The following is an 18632-nucleotide window of genomic DNA, read 5'->3' as shown; positions in this document are numbered from 1 at the left end:
TAGCCTTCTTTAAAAGGACATACTCCACAAGATTGCTTTTCTAAGAAAAAAATCAACATGCATTATTTTATAGTAGACCACAGAGCTGTTTTGAACAGTTCAACACTATAAACAATATGATCTATGTTACAATTCTAAACTTTATATCCGTACACACAAAATTAAGCTCTCCAACAAGCTTTGGATCAGCCCTCTGATTCTTATCTGTATGATATATTTTATTGTGGAGACAAATGTTGATTGTCAATCTGACTAACTTAAAGGCCTTAAATGCTTTAATAAGACATTACATTGGTCTTCAAACATGATTAAGACACAGCATTAAATTTGATTTATTAATGGTGTAGAGAGGTGTAAAGTCTGATTAAGATATCTTTAAATTCCTTTTGTAAAGTGTAGACTACCTCATGATCTTGACTGTGAGGAGTTCTCACATTTCTGGTCTCACAAATTGTCCATCCAGACACACAAAACTACTAACACTGAGAAACTTTTTGCATAAGGCCACACCAATTTTATTTGTTGTTTCTCGGATTTCCCGACCCTATTTTTTCCGATTTGAAAAAAAAAAAAATTTCAAATTGTTGAGCACACCTCGTGTTGACAAAATTTCACATCCTCTCCTTTCTCAAACTATCTGTAGGCCTCAAATTCCAGTAGCTGTACGTGCCTATTTTGGACGGTACATTTATGATTTTTCTTCAAACTTTGGACTTTGGTACCAGGGACCCCCTAAATGTTGAAAGTTCAGGTTTTTCTGTCTGATCTCTCCTGCCCCCGACTTTTTAAATTTTTGTTTTATTTTTTTCGACCGACTTGTGCATTTTTTCCTGAAAAAAAAAATCCTAGAAATAACAAATAAAATTGGTGTGGCCTAATTAAAGACTGAATGCCTGATACAGAATAAATCTTTATGTTTATGTCATCTTGAATGTGATCAAGTACTCTGGATACGCCTGTGCATCATGAAAGACCACAAATACAGTGGGGTTGTTAACATCATTCACTGTGGAGTCAAACGGGAGGTTAGGTTTATCAGTCCTCATGGGGGCTTTTGTCAAATCCGGAGTTCCCTTTGTGTATTCTCCTGTCGTCACCTTGCACAGGAACATTTTCTTGTGTTTGGTTGTAGGATCTGGTGCGGAGTAGTAGTCCTTTGTGGAGTAAGCAGCCTTCAGGGCGAAGTATGAGCCCTTGCCCTCCCAAGTTCCTGTGGAGAAAGAAGTATCAAGTACTGATAAGAGCACTTCGAACACGTACCTTTAACCCTTTACAGCTTGAACTTACCAATCTCATCAGTTCAGTTTAAATCTCATATTTGCTAAAAAAAACTTCTTTGCTAATACAACAGATCATAATATCAATAATCCCCAGTGGTGGTCTTCATGCCTCATTGAAAATTAAAAAAATCTCAAGATTTATTTAAAAGATCTCAAGATTTTGTGTTAATTTATAAAAATAATAGTTATAAAATATTATTTCTTTTGCAAAAATCTTGAGATTTCTTCAATTTTCTATTATTTTCATTGAGAAATGTTGCTGCGAGAAAGGTAGAAGATTAGGACTGCCAATGGTGTAAAAAGAACCTTTAGACTAATTTTGATATCTAGGTGCAATAAGATATAATATTGTAGATGATGAGGGATGCATACATACCGACATTGCCTCCACTAAAGCTCCTGTTGAAGCCATTGTGGCTTATTGCATCAGTAACCTCTTTCTTAGTTCCATGCCACAGTTCTTGTTCAACTTTCCTGTAAGATAATCATGGGAACCTTAATCCACATACAACAAACGTCAATTCTCCTACAACTTAGTACACATTTGTAATTTAAAGCCTTAATTTTCATTGACATCCATATGAATGTGAAAATAAAATCCTATTGTAGTAAGAAAATTTCAACAGAAAAATTATTACATTTTATGGGCATAGCTTCTATATCATCTATCAATCTATAATTTGCAGCAAAGTGTGCCAAAGATGAAAAAAACTTCAGACACACTACCTCAGAGTCTGTGCATCTAACATTTATATCAAGCTGATGTTTCTTCTTTAGAAGTACCAACATCCCCAACGCTAGGATTGTCAAAGTGCAGTAATTGTACATTTCTGTGTGTATTCAATACCCCAAGTGACCAATGTGGCTAATCTAATAAACTATGATCAATTAGGCACTAAATTACCTTCTGGGGTTGATTTGTGTAATTTTCTGCCGTTGTGCACAGTACTGCGCCCACAGAGTTGGGTTCTGGACCCTCTCAATGCTCACTATGGTCGCCTTCTTCCCTTCTAGACTGTTAGTGAATTTCCCTGCCACTGTGCTGTATTCCAGGGACCCAGACTTCAGGTGAACAATGTGGCAGATTTTGGGTATCTTCGTACTCCTGTCCAGCGGCTGTGGGTCCCAGGTTGTAGGCAAGGCACCACCACCTGTTTGTTCAAATAATGATACAGTGGGATGAGCGTTAGATTGAATAAATTGTTGCATGAAAATCATGTGCCCCAATAACACTCACGGTTAAATTGTTTCATAATCATTGATGTTGGGATGTCCCTGTAGCTCAACTGGTAGCAGCCTCAGAGTTAAGATCCTGCATGGTTTTAATTAGTTGGTAACTGGGAGAGCCCAGTTCAATCCTGGGTTAAGGGGATCTCTGTGGAGGTCCCATGTTTGAGAAGGATGCTCAAGTGTAAAGGCTTATAAGCAATCCATCCCTGTCATAATATAACCTGCTACAGGAACAATAAAGAAACTTGCTGTACTGCGTGCCACTAGGCACTACAAGGGTCTGAACAATGAACAAATGACCCGTTTATGTAAACCTACCAGCTTCTGCTCTCTTGTCTCTCCTCTGCACAGGGTGGGTCCTTTTTGACTGTTTCATGGTGACTTTCATGGCTTTGAAGTCGATCTCACAGTCTTCATTGTCATCATCATATTTCACAGAGCTCCTCTTTGCTTTATATGCAGCCTCGATGATGGCATTTGCAGTAGGGTGGATTTTTTGCTCCCTGCCCTGAGCTACAATATAGCACCTGAGAGAACAAAGTCACATCAAATTGGCTGATCATCTTAAGAAATGTCAAATAGCTAAATGCTTGAAAACCAATTCTATGCTTGGATAGCAATTCAAACTTACATGATGATAAGTCATCATTATTTTTGGCTCTCATTTGGAAAGGAAACTCAGTAGAAGCCAGTTAATTGCACAACGGATTAATGCACACTTCTGTTAACTGCACAGAATCTACAAAACCCAAACCGGTGCGGTCAAGGCTAGATAACTTATTGCACCATCCGGATAATTGCACGAAATTCACTGGCAAATAGGCCATGCAATTAAGCGGCTTCTACTGTATCATGTTTTGGGAAATGATGGAAAATTTAAGTGTCAAACAAGTAGACAAATAAACAAACAAATAACTTACCACTGTGCATCCTTCTGTACTGAATGTGCTTTCTCCAGGTCCCTTTGTTCCTCCACCTTGGCATTCAAGACAGTCCAAATCTTCTTTAAGACTTCTGTGACATCATGGATTCCACCTTGGATAAGGAGACAGTCAACGCCACTTCCTGCAAGTTGAAAACGCATAATGATTAATTAAAAATGTCTCTTCTTCCAAAGGTTTTATAACAGAGTTTTAATTCAAATGACTCCATACTTGCTGGACCGGACTCGCACAATGTGTCTGTAGCCATATCTGAAGGGGCCAGACAGCATCAGGTGGGCTCAGATGCACTCTCAGTACTCACTCACTCACTCACTCACTCACTCACTCACTCACTCACTCACTCACTCACTCACACACCCACCCACCCACTCACTCACTCACTCTCTCAACCACCCACTCACTCACTCTCACTCACTCACTCACCCACTCACTCACTCACCCACCCACTCACTCACTCACTCACTCACTCACTCACTCACTCACTCACTCACTCACTCACTCACTCACTCACCCACCCACTCACTCACTCACTCACCCACTCACTCACTCACTCACTCAACCACCCACTCACTCACTCACTCTCACTCACCCTCTGCTCGTAGCTGCTAACTGCGCCAGTTGGAGGGTAGATGCACTCTAAACCTACTTAAATGATGCCCAAACAATTTCAGGTGCTTTCATTTTCAAAGAGCCATTACAGAAAGTGCTATGACTTACACAATATGTGACGCTCATACTCTACTCTCATCAATAACGTTCTCTGTTGGCTTAAGACGGCCCATGGCCTGGAATAAAGTAGTATTCTATACATCGATCGTAACTTTTGATTGCTCGGTCGCACTTCGATGAAACTTCACACAGTTTTAGTACTACTTTAAACACATTGAATACTTGTGATTTTTTTTGTACATGCCGGATTTTGGGTTAGAAATAAACATTTTGGTTAAAAAAAGTGTTGTTTATTTCATGAGTCTAGTCCCAGCTGGAAACAAGACTTTAAATTATGATATTCTAAAGGAGGAAAGCCAACCTTAAACTTACCATTTTTATCCGCAGCTATTTTGTTTTAAATTAGGATTATATTGTTTTTTTGGGCCAAAAACAGCAGAAACGACCATTTTTTTTCAATTTTTCGTTGAAAATGCACCATAGTCAAAAACATAAAATGATTAAACAAAATAGCCGCGGACAATTTTGATAACAAAGGGATAATAGGTAATTCTTGAGTACAAAAAAGATCAGTACTCTTATTTTGAGCTGGGACTTAAGCCGTAAATGTCATAACTTGACCGCACAGACACCTACCAAGGATAAAGGGTCCTTACGGTGCCTGTTTACGTTGAAAAGTCGCAAATAACTACAGGTTCGCACTGTGGCACCTGATTTGTGCCACAGAAGGCGTCGTACTAATTATAATTTGAATCCACCGACGACCATTTTAGCATCTTTGTGCTGGTTTACAGATGTACGCTGTAATCCAACATGGCGCCGATGACGTCAAATGAAAAGTCTGTATAGACAACTACAACCCACCTCGTTTGACGACCACATCCCTGTCTTCCCCATAGGTGTGGATCATTCTGGCCTCCTGTTGCGTCAGCATGGTGATGGCAGCATTTTGAATCTTCTCTTCCTTGCAGTGATTCATGACAATGTTGTCCACTTCTTTCTTGGCCCTATCTATTCTTGTCTGATCAGGTCCAAACAGGACGAGAGTCAGTTCCTTTGGGTTAGAGGCAGGGAAGGACACGTTCCCTACAGGTCTGGGTGCAGGTGGAGGTCTGCTGGCTGGATCATCTGCATCAGCGGAACCAAGACCAAAGATGCGTCCAAATGCCCCTATAGAAATTGGACAAAAATAAAGCATATATGATAAAAATCTTCTTTTCTGCAGAGTTCAATCCTTTCAATAGAATTACTGTAACTACTAGTAGTACAGTCAAACATGTCCTTACTCAAGGGACTTAGCAAAAATGGTTGCTGAGAACAGGTGGTTGCTTCCAACAAGTTGGCTGGTTGGTCCGACTTGGTTGGCTGATTATTATTGGCCAAGCCGTCTTGTAGTGTTATAACTATGTAACTGGTGTTAAATTCTTTAGAAATGTATAGACTGTTAGTTTATTTAGAATGGTTGAGTCCCCCCCTCACCGATGGAACAGTCGACGCATGCGGACTGAGGCTTGGGAGGTACTCCGGTACGAGACCATAAGAGTGAATACACATTGTCATCAAGTGATCTACATCTGTGTGGAAAGGTGTGAGTTATTCCCTAGTATAAGAGGGATCGGAGTCCAGTTAACAAATGGTAGCAGAGGGTGGTTTTATTCCAAAGAAGCAACTCGAACCTAAACTGCTCGTAACTTTTGTTTGCGAGATCAAGCTGTGTGGAAAGGTGTGAGTTATTCCCTAGTATAAGAGGGATCGGAGTCCAGTTAACATAGACAACATTGAATAATTGATTAAATGATGATCACTATAAACATTGGCAAAAAAACGAGTTAGTTGTAAACAAACTTTTGAAAATATTGGGTCCGCTATGCCCGTTCATGGCAGCCCTCCTGTCCATCTCTGAGTGGAAGTCCTTCAACATGTGCTGCTGGAAGATGGTGATTCTCACTTCCTTCACGCTGGCCGGGTTGCTGTCACGGACAAAGTCGGCAATACCTCCCAGCATGCAGAAGGCTGACTTATCTGCACTGACATTAAACCCTCCTGGAATAAAGAAAAATGCAAAATACACCTCACACGTCATGAAAGCTTGAATAGTAAGAGCAATTATACAGTAAGAAAAAAAGATAATATAGTTGTTGCTGGAATGTAAGGCTGAAAGCAGCCTTACATTGAAAATAAAAACAACAAATTTACAGCTCCTGGTGGCAAATATGCAATGTTGGCATCTAAAATGTATGGCGCACAAAATCTCTGAAAAACTTTGTTCTCAAGCACAATGCTCAGTGAGCATTACTCCATGTTTATTAATGTGGGTATATCATTTAAAGTGCCTAAATTCCCAAGGGCAAAATGTCACTGCATGGCAAGTATTGAACCCAGGATCTATTGGTTCGGAGTAAAATACTCTGTCTTGCTAATCTCCAAGCAGATCTTGCTGTGGCAAATGGGAAGGAGTTTAGCCGGCAGAGGAGTTATTGGCCACAGCGAAGATCTGCTGCAGAACGCACCGGTCAAAGGCTATTATCAGGCAATTAAACTGCGTTAGGAAGAAGGTGCGAATTGCCCCGGGCGTGCGGGGCCCGGGGATCCCGTCACGGGTCGGCTGTAAGAGTTCATTGTGTTTTTTTCTGTGACATCTGGGGATTTCTTTGCTTCTTTGGTGTCAATAACTTACTACGTACTGGAGGAAAACAACAGCAAACGCGTCAGCACGATGCGACAGGACGCAAGTGCAGTGGGGAGGGGGGCGCTGACGTCGATTTCCCCATCGAACATTTCACGAAGCAACGGCGCCTTTGTTTGTCTGAGAATGCACCGGACGCCGTTAGAAATAATTCAAATCGGCTTCGCTGAAAATGCACGTGCTGATTATGTGGATACCTTTCCAAAATTTCAAGTTCTGTCTACGTTTGTACACGCCGATGTCTGTCCGTCAAATGTGACGAGCGCGGGTCCTTGAACCGAATCCAAGCGTATATGATCGGTAAAGATTTGAAGTTGCAGACATGAAAAAATGATACAGGAAGTGTTTAGTTAAAACGCAGCTTTTACTGCGAAATATATACAAGTAACAACTAGATAATAACTTGTTATTTGTGTACAACTGATAATTTCATATGTCGATATGTTGTCTTGGTGCGCTGTGATGCAGTCTGCTCCAGCGGTTTCGGGGGGAAGCCCCCGCTGTGAACTGGCGCGGCTCGCCGCGTTTGTCCCAGATACTGGCTCGGAAGGGTTGTAAAACGATAATCCCGGCCAAATTTAGCTAATTTGCACGTTGGAGGTAAGTGGATACTAGGAGGAGCAGAAACACGTTTCTGAAAAGATCGCTCCTCCCGCTGCCTTTGACCGGTGCGTTCTGCAGCAGATCTCCGCTGTGGCCAATAACTCCTCTGCCGGCTAAACTCCTTCCCATTTGCCACAGCAAGATCTGCTTGGAGATTATGTCTTGCCACACAAATGCCAATGATCTTTAAAATGCTTCACCTGAAGATTCTAACATCAGATGTGCTTCATTTCAAGATCAATAGCTATGGGTCTATCTTATGTCTATTATTGCTTAAGTTATTATAAGTTAAGTTTCAAGTTACTTTTCAAAAGTCTTAGAATGCATTTGAATACCCTACCTGTTCCAAGGGCAGGGAAGGCCACAGACTGCAGATTTTTCCTCTCAGCGACCACCAGAACTTTCTTGATGTAGCCCCTGAGCTGGTTTGTGTCATTGGGGGAGGTCAGGTGGAGGACCTTACTGCATGGTAGGTTGTGTCCTCCTGCAAAATGAGTAGTAAAAGCTTTAATAAGTTTTAGTCATTTTGATACAGTCTCTAAGCTCTAATGAAGAGCTAGATTACAGATGGCTATGTACAGTATTATGTACACAATCATTACAAACAGGAAATTCCCCTAGCTTTCTTTGACAAGCACAATGAACAGTGGACCACTGTGAGCCTAACTAACATGCCATCCTTATGCATGACTGTGACCCTTGTAGTAGTGTGCACATGAGGTGAGAGACAATTACAGACAGGATTTGGACTCCAGAACTCACAGAATCACCAACCACATCGATGGACTAGTTACTATGCTACTTTAACAGCATTTATGATAATTAGTGATTAGCAATACTACATCTGTGTACAATGCTTCCTATATACTTGACGTATATATACTTGGAACTCAAGGATGGTAATTTGAGAGACTACTATCCCAATACAAGGCAAATTGTTCTATATTCCAACAATGTTTTTAATAGTCGTTATAATAATCATAATTATTGTTTCTCACCTGTGACCACCACACTCCCGTTGCTAAGGTTACCATTCACCAGGATGTACTGCTGACACTCCACCTGTAACCCCCGTCCTGCTGCATCAGACACAACCTTGGCCATCCCTCCTCCCAAACCTGGAAAGGGGAAAAGAAATTTTTAGCTCAAATCGTTAGCACAAGCAGCCTGAAATCCATTCTATTCTAGCTCCAGTTTCTCTAACAATTGTTCCCTGGCAGATTAGTCTGATCAAAAATGCAAACACAGCTAGTAAAGGATGGATACTAGCAAGGCTGCAATTGTCATTCTATTCAAACATCATGTAAGTCCATAGCACAGGTTGGGTTTTTCAAATTACTCTACTCAGGCTTTATAGGGATGTTCCTGTTTGAGCTCAGCTACTGTAAATGCATTTAATTTTGTGGAGATTTAACTTTGGGAAAATGAAGTTTTTGCTGTGGTTTTAAGTTCATGGTAGCGCCATAGACTGTAGCCACATAATATAATGGATACATGTTTGCGGTGGTTTAAAGTTCACGGTGAAGTGCCTATCGCAAAAACCGCAAACATAAAACTACCGTGAACAACTCTGCATTTACAGTAATAGTAGTTTCAAATTAGTTTCTATCTGGGAGACCACGTTTTGATCTTGGGCCAGGAAATATCAGTTGGGGCTGCACCCATATTTCAGAAGGGACATAAAATGGGTGTTTGAGGAGATGTCTAAATCATGTTATGGGGGAAGGGCTAGCACCCCCTCCCTGTCAAAATATACAGTTAATGAATCAACAAGCCGACATGTATCCCTAGGTGCCACTGGGTTTGAACAAACAAACTTAGGCCTAAAGATAAAGGTTTACACTCTAAGGTGTTTATTACATAATTATATAGGATACTTACCAAGGTCATTTCTGGTTGGGTTGACAATGGCGTCCACCCTCTCGGCAGTGATGTCCCCAGTCTTGACCTGGACAGTCAGTCTGGCCATGTCCATCTCCTGTACACCAGGCTGGGGCTTCCGCACTGCTGAGTAAATCTCTGATATGAAAAAAAGAACAGATAATAATGGACATTGATCAGGGGATATGAACTGGTATACTGTATCATGTAAATGAGTATATTCTGTGGCAGGGAAGTAAGGTTTAACCTGGGCACACAAATTCAATGGTTCTCAGATTTTTTTTACACAATACTAAAACATCTAAAAGTATGCTAGTTCACCTTTATCCATAGGTAAACTAAATCTGTTGTTTTTAAAAATAGGCTATACATTTGGGGATACCAAGTTTTTGAAGGGTGGTTCCAAACAAATTTATTTTTAAAATATTGCATTTGAAACCACTGTCGACTTGATATCCCTATGTACCCTGTTTTTTTAAAAACAATGGATATACGAGGGGCGTGCAATAAGTAATGGTCCTGACCCACTTCCAGTTGTCTGATCTAAATGAAATTTTGTATGTGTAATAATTCATATCTCTATGGGTTATGTTGCAAAAGACAGCTCTGAACTAATTGTGGTTTCTGATTTACTGGTGTTTGAACTTAGTCAGGTGCGAAATGGACCAGGTGTGAAATGGAACCAGTTGAGTGTTGCGCAGTGATCCGGTTTTTGTATTTGAAAGGACGCACACCAAAGAAGACTTTTGATGAAATAAATGAAACTTATGGTGATGATGCCCCATCATATGACCTTGTAAAACGCTGGCATCCTGAATTCAAACGTGGCTGGAAGTCTGTGGAAACAGCTCCCAGACCTGGTCGTCCCTCTTGTGCCATTGATGAGGCATCAGTTGGAGGACCAACCTGGGGTGTCCTACAAAATCGGTGTCCAGAGCTGCATCAAACGATGGGAGAAATGCATAACTCTGGGTGATTCCTATGAAGAGAAAGACTAATAACTGTGCCAAGTTTCATTAATCTCCTGCTATGGGAAATGGGCCAGGACCATTAGGGACCGTACGGCGTTTAGTGAGGGGGGAGGGCCGGTCGCCAGAGGGTCGGGTCAAAAAATTTTTGCATGGCCCTCCCCCCAGGTAAAATTTTTTTTGCTAGGCCCTCCCCCCAAGACAAAATATTTTTGCTTGGCCCTCCCCCCTCCTATCAACTTTGAAAAAAATAGTCAAGACGCCAATAAAACGCTGCGCTCCCCGCCTCCCGCATTTGGAAATGTGCTTTGCGTCATACTTTTTCATGATTTTCATCGAGAAGCAGATCTCTCACCCAGGATAGTAAAAAAAGGAAAACAGAATGGCTCAAAATATCTGCTAAATAGAGGGATAAATATCTGCTTCATAGAGGCATAAATATTTGCTTTATAGAAGCTATTTCATTGTTTTGATATTAAAACAACACCTAAAAAGCATTTGTACCTGGATTTCTAGTAGATTTGCGCGACGAAGCGGCGCGCGCCCCGCTCCCTAAATTTACTACGGTATTGCAAGCTCGCGGGCCTGAGCGGCTTGACGGAAACTATTTTCAATTTACATATATTTTGGAATTTTTCTTGGTTCTGTGGTGGTAATAGCTTACGGTAAATCGGGGGAAAAAATGAAAACCAAAACGACAGCACGATTCGACTTCCAAAACTGTAGTGGGGAGGGGGGCGCCGACGCGTGACGCTGATTTTCCCAAGGCGGGATAAGACCGGTCGCCTCTCTCTAGCCGCCGGCGGGCGTGAGACCGCAGACTTGCAGGAGATCTTTTAGAAATGCCACGCTTTTTTTGCCACGATTTCCTGCATTGCTTTTTTATGGGAAAATTTGCTGGTTAGATGACATTTCCATGAAAAAAAAAAAATACGAGGGTTTCAAGTTTTTGAGAACGACGTTCCGAACACCATGTTCGGCGCCAAAGGCACGAAGAATCGCAAGGTAGGTCCGGGAGAATTTTGAAATCTTGACCCTCTTAAAAGCTATTTCCTTCAGTTTGAGGAGATATTTTGCTGACAAACAAAGCTAACTTTAATAGCATTTCAATTTAGAAATACAAAATTAAATCCCCCCCAAACACATTATCACGATGTCGGTCATCAAAGGCGCGAGGCCGGTCACGTCAAAAGGGATCCAGGGAAATTTGCAAATATTTACCCTCGAGCTCTGAAACGCCATTTCTTACATTTTGAGGGCAATAAGACAGGGGTAAATTTTGCTGGCAGACTAGTCTAGAGTTTAATAACATTTCTGTGTGTGAAGAAGGTTTTCGAGGGCGTCATGCATAAGCCCCGCCCCCTCCCTTTCGCATTTTCACTGTATCCCGAGCGCCAACCTCGGGCGATCCCTTGCAGAGGTCCAGAAAAATTTTGAAATCTTGACCCTCTGAAACGCCGTTTCTTGGATTTTAAGGGACATATTTTGCTGGCAGACCAAGCTATTTTTTTTTTTGCTTGGCCCTCCCCCCAACAAAAAAAAAATTTGCTAGGCCCTCCCCCTGGCAAAATATTTTTTTGCTTGGCCCTCCCCCCCCTGGCGACCGGCCCTCCCCCCTCGCTAAATGCCGTACGGTCCCTTACTAATTGCACGCCCCTCGTAGCTTATCCTGTAATCTTAAAATCTGTATCAAGACACAACAGTTTCTGACCTGTTCCTTTCCTCCCAGTGGCACTGCTTGGCACAGCAGCCACATGTGCATGTGCTTTTCTTCCTTCTTGTCTATCTTTTAGCTCTTTTTCAAACGCTTTCACTGTGGGCTGATCAAACACAATGATCCTTACATCCTGAAAGGTAAAAGACAAAAGGTAAAAATGATGATGATAACAAAGGGTGATAGTGTGAATGGACATGCAATCTCTTTTTTATGGTATACAAATATACCAACTGTTTTAAAGATTTTTCTGAAACAAACAAACAAAAAAACAAAAGATGTATAAGAATGGCCGGTGAGGCTATGGCAACAGTGAGGTGAGGTATAAGAAAAATTTTTAAAAAGATAACCTTGACAGAGCTTCCATGGTTCCTGTGGAAGAAACCCAGTATTGCATCATACATGGACTCTGCAACATCATCCTTACGGAATCCCATGTTGCCGGTGCCGATGGCGGGAAAGGCGATGGACCTGTGTCCACTCTGACTGGTGCTACTCAAACAGGTGTGGATGAGCTTCTTCTGAGGCTGAAAACATGAAAATCGACACACTTTTGGATAAGATACTTTGATACCGGTTACACATTACATACCTAAAACAAAATAAACCAAGCAACATTTACTGGATAAATACTTCAGACGTTCAGATACCATTCAGGTTCTTTCATCAGTGACTGAAATTGACATATTATCTGAAATGTCTGACTCTCTAGAGAACTCATCTATCTGGTTGTATTCTTGTAAGACGTAATCTCTAACGCTAGTTCACGTTTATCCGCAGAGTAACCTATGTCCGCTATTCTAAAAACAGTATCAAGGGATATCAAGCCAACAGACGGTGGCTTCAAATTGCAATATTTCAAAAATATTTGAAACCACAATCTGTTTACTTGATATCCCTATGTACTGGTTTTGGAAACAATCAATATTAGGTTAGCACATGTATAAAGGAGAATTAGAATTATAATCCATGATATGCTGCTCAATTGGTATCTTTCTAGATCTGAGTAAAGATAGTCAAATTAAACACCAATGCTAGCCAAAAGTGAACAACATACCTTTTCTTCTGTCATGCCAAACAGTACAGCATGGTAGACCTGGCTACAGTTCAGCCTACCAGCAGACTGGGTCACAACTACGTCACCTGGCTTTGCCTGGCCGTGGTTGCTACATTGCTGTATTGATGAATACCATATGAATTAGTATCATAACTGATTGTCATCTTTCAGAATGTTACAGCACAGATGATTGGCTAAGTGTAGACTTGGTATTTAACTACATGTACAACAAAATCACACACAGTAATGAAAAATGTGGTCTGGAATGGGAGTAATACTTTGAAGCACATCACAACCTTCTCTCTGATCTGAGTACACTTTGATGCACTTAAAATATGTATTGATTATTGCAGAAGTCATAGAAACATTGATTAAAATGATTTCACCAAAGAGATGGCACTTCAGTACTGTTTCAGCACCAAGGACAGATCCTAGTTTACAACATCCGGAACAACAGTCAACACAGGAAACTACGTAACACATTGATGCAGGGCTTTTTCTGGACCGTAAATGGACATGACAAACTGGGTATGTTATCGTATGTTAACTTTAAAAGTCACAATTACAGGGTTGTAGCCAGCCTGAAATCATTTTCTGTCCCCTCAATTTTGAATAGAAATCATATAAGTGCACAACATTCCTTGGGGGGTCTGGGTGCATGTTCCCCCAGAAAATTCTGAAATCTAGACCCACTGAAACTCCCTTTCCTGTATTTTGAGGTGTAGATTTTGCTAGTAGACGTAGCTGTTCAAATTGCAAGTTTGTTTATATCTTTACATATCGATTTTTATCCATCACAGAGCACTGAATGGGCAATTTTTTTTCCGTCCCCAGCTGTAAAATTCTGTCAAAGGACGGAAGGACAGGCGCTGGCTACAACCCTGCACAATTATATACAGCTAATCATTTTAACCACTTTTCTACAAGCCTGTTTACTCATAACATTTTATATTTGCACACCTTTATTTGGGAGAAGGTTGTGAAGAGCTACAGATACACAAAGTCTGTTACAACAAACTGAGTTCATTTTTCACATTTTTGTATCATATAATGTTAATGTTACAGACAGCTAGCAGTATATCTACTATCATTAACAATTTTGATCAAGACCTAATATCATGATACAAAATTTCATAGTAATCTATCTAAAGCTTCTTGTCTTCTGCTGTTCAACCACAACAACAAAAAACCACTAAAACATAACCTTAATGGCCAAGCAAAGGTAATAAAGTTTGGCTGTCCTAATAAGGAAAGCATAATACACTAAATTCAGACCTGTTGGAGACTTTGGCCTCCAGCCCTCCCAAAGGCACTGTTGACTCCTCCCCCAGTCAGGGCCAGGTTTGTACCTGTGGTGTTCACCAGGACATCCACCTGTCAATCAAAAATCAGAGCTGACTTAGTACAGCATTATCATATCATACAAACTTGACTGTTTACCAAGATGCACATTTTGATATCTCTAAAGAGATCCCAAAGTATAATGCACTCTTGCATAACTAAACTATGCATGCATACACTAATAACTTAAAGAAAACAGAAATCTTAATAAGATCTCTGTTTTCTTTAAGTTGTAGATAAACATATGCCTGGATAAGTGCTAATGGATGTTAACTTTTCTGCAATAGAGAGTATTAGGCCTAATATTGGTAAAAAAAAAGTACATCAAATTTCAATTACTGGTGCATACAAATTGTTTTGGGACATGGCACATATTTATAGGAATTCATCAGATTCTTTCTGTGTTCTCTCAAAATGCACCAAGTTTTCTTGAAGTTTTGCACCTGTTCTTTGGTAATGTCTCCCTGTTTCAACAGAATCTTGACACCCCCAGGTCCTGATAGTGTGTTGTCAGCAGCACCAGGGGATGATGCTCCTCCCTTCTTACCAGCTGGAGTTGAGCCATGCCCAGGTATGGTCAGCTTGTCCTTCCCAAACCTACAGAACAGTTCATTCTTAGTGTTAATTTAAGCCTGACACAAAAGAAAGTGCTGGAGGAAGAAATTGGAACTCAAGAACCGTGAAATGCTGACCACCATGCTGGATAGAGATGACTGGAACAGCATCATTTGTGGCACCTCGTACATGTACATAAGAGGAGGAACTGAACTGAACCGTTTAAGCCAAAACTAACCGTCAGTGACCTGTATTGCATAAACTGTAAAGAGCTGTGTGTTGTTATACGTCCAGTAGTCTTATCATTACAAAAGTTCAGTCAAACTTGGTCTCAATAACCTAGCACAAGAGATTGAGAATACATTTGGTAACTGGGGGTGGTTGTTTGATTGTGTGGTCTTAACATTAACATTGGAGGGACTGTTTTAATGTTTATTTATTGATTGATCTTGTAGGGTAGTCCCTTCAGTCTAGCAGATCTAGACTGATTTCCTGTTAATGGCTAAATAACTGTGACTGGAGGTCGACATGGCTGTGTCAGTTGGTTGGCTGGCGAAGTTAAAGCTAATAGTATAAAACTGTAGAAGAATTGAATTCCTTAGATATAATATATTAGTTAAGAAATTACACTCAAAACTCTATAGCATGTGTTCTCCTGATATGGGCCATACTGCCTCTAGATCTAGAGTTTGAATCTTAGCTGTTGTCACTTAACCAACAAGTGAAAGAATTTCAGTCCTTGCAATCAGACCATTTTTCAAAATAATTCATAACACCTTTACCTTTTGACAAATTCCTGCTGGAATGTATCAGCCTTCTTGGAGTCCATCTCTATCAGATGCACCTCAGTCAGAGTGCAGGTGTGGTTTGATTGGAAGAAGCCTTGCACAGAATCCAATATGGCTGCTGCACATAGGTCCATAGGGTACCCATAGATGCCTATATGCATACAGGAATGAGAGAATAACATCATCAAGTTACTTTTTACTATGGCCTAAAAACACATAATCACCTAACAAAAATTGTGAGGCTGTACTACCAATAGCAATTAAATGAATCACACATCAAAAACGAATTGTGCTTCAATAACTGAGTAGTTAAACGGCAGGTGCCCTAACATGGCACGCTTTTTCACATGCTAAAACTCATGGTGCTTCATGGCTAGTTGCCAGAGAGTGGTCAAGTTTTGATGAATGATTTGTTACACATGTATAACTTCATCTTAATTACATACTTGGATAAGAAATACATCCATATTGTTCATGAACCCTTTATCCTCCATGTTACTAGTGGCAAACTCTTGGAGACATTTTTTTGAATGTACCTTCTGATTTTGTGCTACGCTGGACAGTGTGCTCTGACTTGGTGCGCTTTTGTAATTTTGCTCTTGTCAGAACTCAGTGATGAATTCAAGTAACCAGAAATAGGAAGCATTAGCCGGTTTACCTGAGCTGATTCCAGGTATTGCAATGCTGTGGTGGTCCTTTGCTTCTTTCATAGACTTATAGACAGCTTGCTTCAACAGATCCTCCTTGGTTTGCTTTTCAACATCTGACATATCTGTAAGAAATCAAAACAAAGCAATGGAATTACCTTTTATATTTCAGTATTAGGGATAAGTTGTTTGGAATAATTCGGAACATATAAATTTTGTACATTATGAGAGACTGTGACAGGTTAAAGGAAAGAGGAATTCAGATTAAAGTGATCTCAATCCAGTTTACCTCACAAAAGAACTAGTTACCTTTTACTGGTTGTGACATAGAAGATCAATACTATTTACAGGTTCATTGTACCTGCTTTGAGAAATTCTCCTAGCTCTATTCAATAGTATTTGGACCAAAGTTTGAAATCGCATCCTATCAAAGGAGAGTGCATGTCAGGTATAGGTGGACCCTCACTGCACTTGGGCCACCGGTGCGGCGCTGCGGGGTTCGTAGATGACTCAACCGCAGCGCCGCACCGGTTCTGGTTCGTAGATGACTCAACAAATTTCAAAGATGAAGAACAAAATGCTCTTCTTTTTTGTGTATTTCGTCATACTTTACACAATATCTAGATTATCAAAAATTGTAAAAATAACAAAACAGTGCCGCAGTGAATGAACCCCGCAGTGCTGCACCGGTGCCCCATTTATAATTAGTACAGTAAGAGTCCACGTTAAGCAACGACATATTCAAACTCCTCAACTCTAGACCAAGAATCCTGGGTCGCTTGAACCACTGAACTATGCACACTTTGTACTGATTACCTCTGCTCCACTGTGGTCCTACAGCATGCACCACCATCTTACAAGGGAGGTTGTATCCCTTGGTGGTCATCACCTCCCCATCACGTAATGGACCAGAGTCTCTGACATATGCGTCACAGTCTGCCTGGATCTGAGGACCACCTGAAGTAACAGAGAAAACAAATCTGTTATCAATAGATAACGGTGGAAAATCTACTGCTGTCATATTGAGGAAAGATACAAACTCGAGTCACTTGGGACCACATTCTTCAAGACCGCTGTAACACCTGGCTGCGGTAACAAGTCAAGTAGCTGGTTAGTGTTGTCTCGTGGGAGGTGACAGATCATTACCAAAAAGATGGCTCTAAGTGTCAACTAAATTGATTAAGTTGAAAAATATTTTGTTTTTCAAATCTTGAATCGGTCCATTGGAATAATAATTTGTGACAATGATGTATAAAAAGTTTGATTATTCACATAACTCCAAAGAACAGGGGTATGAGATACTATCATAATAATGACACAAAGTTGGTAGCTGGATGAATCTAAAACAAGATGAAGTACTGTAAATGCATCTAATTTGGTGGGGGGAAAACTTTTTGCGGCAATTTTAAGTTTGCGGTAGCAGCATGCACTGTAGTCTCTTACTACAATGGTAAAATGTTCGCGGTGGTTTTAAGTTTGCGGTAAAGCGGCCATCGTGAAAACCGAGAACATTAAACCACCGCAAAAGTTTCTGCATTTACAGTTGTGTAGTTATCATTATAAGTTTCAGAGGTTTACCTGCACGAGCGATGGCTCCAGCCACTCCCCCACCGTGCCTCAGACTGTCATTAGCAGCATTCACTATGACATCCACAGTCTGTTTTGTGATGTCACCATGAACCACCACAAGCTTCTTCCCCTGCCTGGTGGTGTGGCTGCAAAGCTGAAGAGAAATTTGTGAGACGCTGCATTACAGTATGTTCACATTTGAACTTAAATCAGTGACTAATGAAGAATGATGGTAGATGCAAGGAAGGAAGGGAGTATGGATGGATGCAAGGAAGGAAGGAAGTATGGAAGGAAGGAAGAAGGGAATAGGAAGGATGGATGAAGAAAGGAAGAAATGCAGGAAGTAGGAAAGGAAGGAGGGAATAAAGGAGGAAATGAAGGAAGGAACAAAGGAGGGAGGGTTGAAGGAAGGAAGGAAGGAAGAATGTAAGGAAGTAAGCAAGGATGAATGGAAGGAAGGAAAGAAGTATGGACGGAAGGAAGCAAGGAAGTAGGAAGGAAGGAAGGAAGGATAGGAAGGAGAGATGAAGGAAGGATAAAAGGGAGGAAGGAAGGAAGGAAGTAGGGAGGAAGGAAGGATCGAAGGAAGGAAGGAAGGGATGACTAAAGGAAGAAGGGAAGGGCGGGATAAAGGAAGAAATTAAGGACGGAAGGAAGAAAGGGAGGGAAGGAAGAAGGAAAGGAAGGAGGGTTTAGGAAG

General features: G+C 40.9%; 2 protein-coding genes across 2 annotated transcripts in view; both read right to left on the bottom strand.

The window, feature by feature from the left end:
* Positions 1-864: 864 nt before the first annotated feature.
* Positions 865-3701, bottom strand: LOC118420220 (protein mono-ADP-ribosyltransferase PARP15-like). The gene is made up of 6 exons (XM_035826938.1): positions 3665-3701; positions 3431-3575; positions 2829-3037; positions 2185-2431; positions 1649-1754; positions 865-1199 (listed from the first exon to the last, which is right to left on the bottom strand). The coding sequence occupies exons 1-6, from the start codon at positions 3699-3701 to the stop codon at positions 918-920; spliced, it is 1026 nt and encodes a 341-aa protein (XP_035682831.1). The 3' UTR covers positions 865-917.
* A 1275-nt stretch (positions 3702-4976) lies between these two features.
* LOC118420219 (protein mono-ADP-ribosyltransferase PARP14-like) overlaps positions 4977-18632 on the bottom strand; it is a 16508-nt gene continuing 2852 nt past the window's right edge. The window contains exons 5-18 of the mRNA XM_035826936.1: positions 17942-18086; positions 17180-17320; positions 16375-16488; positions 15711-15867; positions 14817-14970; positions 14308-14406; positions 13033-13149; positions 12326-12502; positions 11973-12108; positions 9294-9431; positions 8411-8530; positions 7753-7896; positions 5969-6166; positions 4977-5293 (exon numbers count right to left, since the gene is read on the bottom strand). Of these exons, the coding sequence (XP_035682829.1) occupies positions 4977-5293; positions 5969-6166; positions 7753-7896; positions 8411-8530; positions 9294-9431; positions 11973-12108; positions 12326-12502; positions 13033-13149; positions 14308-14406; positions 14817-14970; positions 15711-15867; positions 16375-16488; positions 17180-17320; positions 17942-18086 (2157 nt within the window). The remainder of the gene's footprint in view (positions 5294-5968; positions 6167-7752; positions 7897-8410; positions 8531-9293; positions 9432-11972; positions 12109-12325; positions 12503-13032; positions 13150-14307; positions 14407-14816; positions 14971-15710; positions 15868-16374; positions 16489-17179; positions 17321-17941; positions 18087-18632) is intronic.

This window comes from Branchiostoma floridae, chromosome 7 (genome assembly GCF_000003815.2).
Source record: "Branchiostoma floridae strain S238N-H82 chromosome 7, Bfl_VNyyK, whole genome shotgun sequence".
Lineage (NCBI taxonomy): Eukaryota > Metazoa > Chordata > Leptocardii > Amphioxiformes > Branchiostomatidae > Branchiostoma > Branchiostoma floridae.
The sequence above is the reverse complement of the archived record's forward strand: the minus strand, read 5'-3'. Positions and strand labels throughout refer to the sequence as shown.